Source organism: Amphimedon queenslandica, unplaced genomic scaffold (genome assembly GCF_000090795.2).
Source record: "Amphimedon queenslandica unplaced genomic scaffold, v1.1 AMPQUscaffold_13378, whole genome shotgun sequence".
Taxonomy (NCBI): Eukaryota; Metazoa; Porifera; class Demospongiae; order Haplosclerida; family Niphatidae; genus Amphimedon; species Amphimedon queenslandica.
In genome coordinates this window covers 50,191-53,740 of record NW_003546386.1, presented here as the reverse complement: position 1 = coordinate 53,740, position 3,550 = coordinate 50,191, and the positions used below count along the sequence as shown (strand labels likewise).

Genomic DNA, 3,550 nt, shown 5'->3' with positions numbered 1-3,550 from the left:
AAGTTTAATTATTGGTCAAAGGGTATATGATATTAAAAAAGTCAATTTAAAAAATGATGAATCATTGAATTGTATGCAAGATGGATCATGATATCTTTATACTGCTCATGTACACATAAAGAACATACAGGGTTAATAAACACAAGCTTATTCAAAAATACAATAATCAGTTAAATTACAAATCAATTAAATTTACTTTTTCTGCAACATTAGTTCTAGCTCCATGAAATAATAGAATATCAACAGCTTCAACACTATCACTCTCAACAGCATCAAACAATGGAGTTCTGTTGTTCTATATTGTATAAGATAAGGTAACTCCTTTCATGCTTTCTTATTACCTGCCTGCATGGTGCTGTATCATTATTCATTAATGCAGTTTTACATTAATTATACATGCAGATTATGCAGGCAATAATAAATAAATTTATTGAAAACCTGCCTACCCAGTACCCACAATATAGGTTTGCCATTATAGTGATAAGCTATGGGTCTTATTGGAGTAATCCAGTAGCTAATAACTTAGAATAAATTTACTTTATCAAAAGCATTCACATCATGATCCTCTCTCCTAATCCAAAACTCAAGCATTTCAACTTGACCAGATTTACCAGCATAATGCAGTAGAGTTTCACCATCCTAAATATTGTAGAAATATTCAAAACACAACACAAAGCCAGTCTGCTTATTTTTATTATGACTACACATCAATGACTAGTCATTAGATACTATCAATAATCATGCTTATAATAAAATTAAATAGAATATTACTTGAGACAAAACATCAGTTCTAGCTCCATTAGTTAATAGAATATCAACAGCTTCAATGCTACCACTCTCAACAGCATTAAACAATGGAGTTTTGTTGTACTAAATACAAAACACAAATGCTACAATTAGAAATAACTCTTACCTCATCTACAGCATTCACATCAGCTTTTCCTTTAGTTATCAATAGATTGATAATTTTACTGTTACCAGTTTCACTAGCACAATGTAATGGAGTGCTATCATCATACTATTATAACAAATGATTTAATTGTAATCAAGCTAAATAGATTGGATGTGTATAGGTTAATGAACTGACATGAGTCAATCACTTCTGTATGATACAAGAGTTAAGCAATATGTAATCATTATGCTGCTTAATCACACATGATGCACATAAACACATTTTAATTTTGATCACCCACTAAAATGCCAACTATTATTAGCACTTCTCTATGTAGTCATAAAACTTACTTTATCCACAACATCAGTTCTAGCTCCATTAGTTAATAGAATATCAACAGCTTCAATACTAATACTACGCTTGTAATGCTTCTCAACAGCATTAAACAATGGAGTTCTATTCCTCTATAATAATACAACAAAAGTAACTGATAATTTAAAAAAAATTACTTCATCTAAAGCATTCACATCAAAATCTTCTCTTTTAATCCAAAACTCAAGCATTTCAACTTTACCAGATTCACTAGCACAATGTAGTAGAGTTTCACCATTCTATGAATACATGATGCAGTATTTTGATTTTTTCATAATTAAACAACTCTAGTTACTTGATGTATGCAAAGTTACAAGTGTACCCCATGAATATGGCAGCTGATAATTAACTGCAATTCTTCATATTTATCAATCTGTAGTCTTACCTCCCTTTCATTTGTAATATGGGTTTAGACAGTGATAGATACTGGATATTGCACTAGTGATTAATGGCACTACATAGTACTAAAGCCATGTGCAACATCCTCCCGATATGCACTCATTATAAGTATCCCTGCAACACAGGGTTGTTAATCATACCATTTAAGCTGGTATATTCTGTTGGAGTTTAGTTTTGTTTAATTTGCTTTCAAGTTTTGGGGAACAAACATTTTCCAAATGACAAAAGGCACTTCCTCAAATTGAATGCCATACATATAGCTATACAAAATAACTGCTCAAAAAAAATAAATGGAACAAAGTCTGTTATCCTATGCTAGAACTAACATTTTTCTGACAAAATATATAGCTACCCACAAGTATCATGCACTTACACTGTATCTAGCATATTTTTAAAATTAAAAATTAAGTAGAATTTATTTTACTTCATCCACAACATCAGTCCTAGCTCCATTACTTAATAGAATATCAACAGCTTCAATACTACCACTCTTAACAGCATTAAACAATGGAGTTCTCTTCAACGACTATAAAAAAGATACAATTAGAAATGATTATTTAATAACTTTACCTTATCCACAGCATTCACATCAGCCTTTCCTTTACTTACTAATAATTTGATAAGTTTAGCATTACCAATTTCACTAGCACAGTGTAATGGAGTGCTGCCATGACCCTATTATAAATAAAAATTAATTGCAATAGAGTTATAATACTTATAGTGAATGTATCATGATGCAGTATTTAAACTTTTTATAATCAAACATGTATATTGAACTGAAGTTATGTATCCCTGGTTACAAGTGTACCCAAGAATATGGCAGCTAATAATAAGCAAATTGGCTGAAGTAGTTTTGTCAATCCTGTGTAGTCTTACCTCCCTTGAATTATAATACGGGTCTGGAGAGTGATAGCTAATGGTGAATATTGCACTAGTGATTGCTCTATAGTAAATCTCATTATTTGCAATGGTTATAAAATACAGAATGAAAAATTTAGGTGTTAAAAAATTTCATATGCTGCCTACTGATTTAGTCCAATATATTATTAGGGAAAAAGGAAATATTAGCAATTCTAAATTTAGTATGCTTTGTTGCTATACAAAAATTACCATCACTTGAAATAATGCGAGATTTACGGTATGTCATAGGCAATACACAAACCATATGCAATACACAAACCATATGCAATATCCTCCAATATTTCACGCATATTAAGTACTGGTATATCCCTAAAACATTAAGAGCATACCAGGTTGCTTAATGACCTGATTTCATGCACTTACCTACATGTAGTAAAATTAAATTTTGAGTAAAATTTACCATAACATCAGTTCTAGCTCCATTAGTCAATAGAATATCAACAGCTTCAACACTACCACTTTTAACAGCTTTAAACAATGGGGCTCTGCCATGCTATAATTACGAAACAAAAATGATATAATTAGGTATAATTTTCATTTTACCTCATCCACAGCATTCACATCAGCATTTCCTTTTGTTATCAATAATTCAATAACTTTAGAATTGCCACTTTTACAAGCACAGTGTAATGGAGTGCTGCCATCGTCCTATTATAAATAAATTTTAATTTTATTTGATACAAAAGTCAAGAAGAGAATAAATGTATTTTATTGATGGTGTGTAGGTTAATGATTATGAGTCAATGGTAGTGTTGTGCTAGTTCTAATGGAACTATAGTAGGGCCACGTTGAATTTTTCACTTATTATAAATTCAACCTTCATAGGTCATCATTTAAGTAGCTGCCAATTATGACTAAGTGTTTGTTAAGTATTTGTTTATTTTAATGCTTACCACTAAGAATGTAATTAAAAAATACAGCACATTTGTAATTATTATTAAAACCAAAAGTATATAAAAATAAGAG

General features: G+C 30.5%; 1 protein-coding gene and 1 long non-coding RNA gene across 2 annotated transcripts in view; both read right to left on the bottom strand.

Moving 5' to 3' along the window:
- The window catches only part of LOC109582511 (putative ankyrin repeat protein RF_0381), a 9,893-nt gene that overhangs the window by 2,357 nt on the left and 3,986 nt on the right, over positions 1-3,550 (bottom strand). Inside the window, exons 7-14 of the mRNA XM_019997255.1 lie at positions 3,128-3,232; positions 2,985-3,077; positions 2,234-2,338; positions 2,088-2,189; positions 1,402-1,503; positions 1,243-1,356; positions 914-1,018; positions 814-870 (exon numbers count right to left, since the gene is read on the bottom strand). Coding sequence (XP_019852814.1) covers positions 814-870; positions 914-1,018; positions 1,243-1,356; positions 1,402-1,503; positions 2,088-2,189; positions 2,234-2,338; positions 2,985-3,077; positions 3,128-3,232 — 783 coding nt within the window. The remainder of the gene's footprint in view (positions 1-813; positions 871-913; positions 1,019-1,242; positions 1,357-1,401; positions 1,504-2,087; positions 2,190-2,233; positions 2,339-2,984; positions 3,078-3,127; positions 3,233-3,550) is intronic.
- Positions 203-806, bottom strand: LOC109582539 (uncharacterized). Its single transcript, XR_002185138.1, has 3 exons — positions 772-806; positions 538-639; positions 203-295 (listed from the first exon to the last, which is right to left on the bottom strand). It is a non-coding gene; the product is annotated as an uncharacterized LOC109582539 (long non-coding RNA).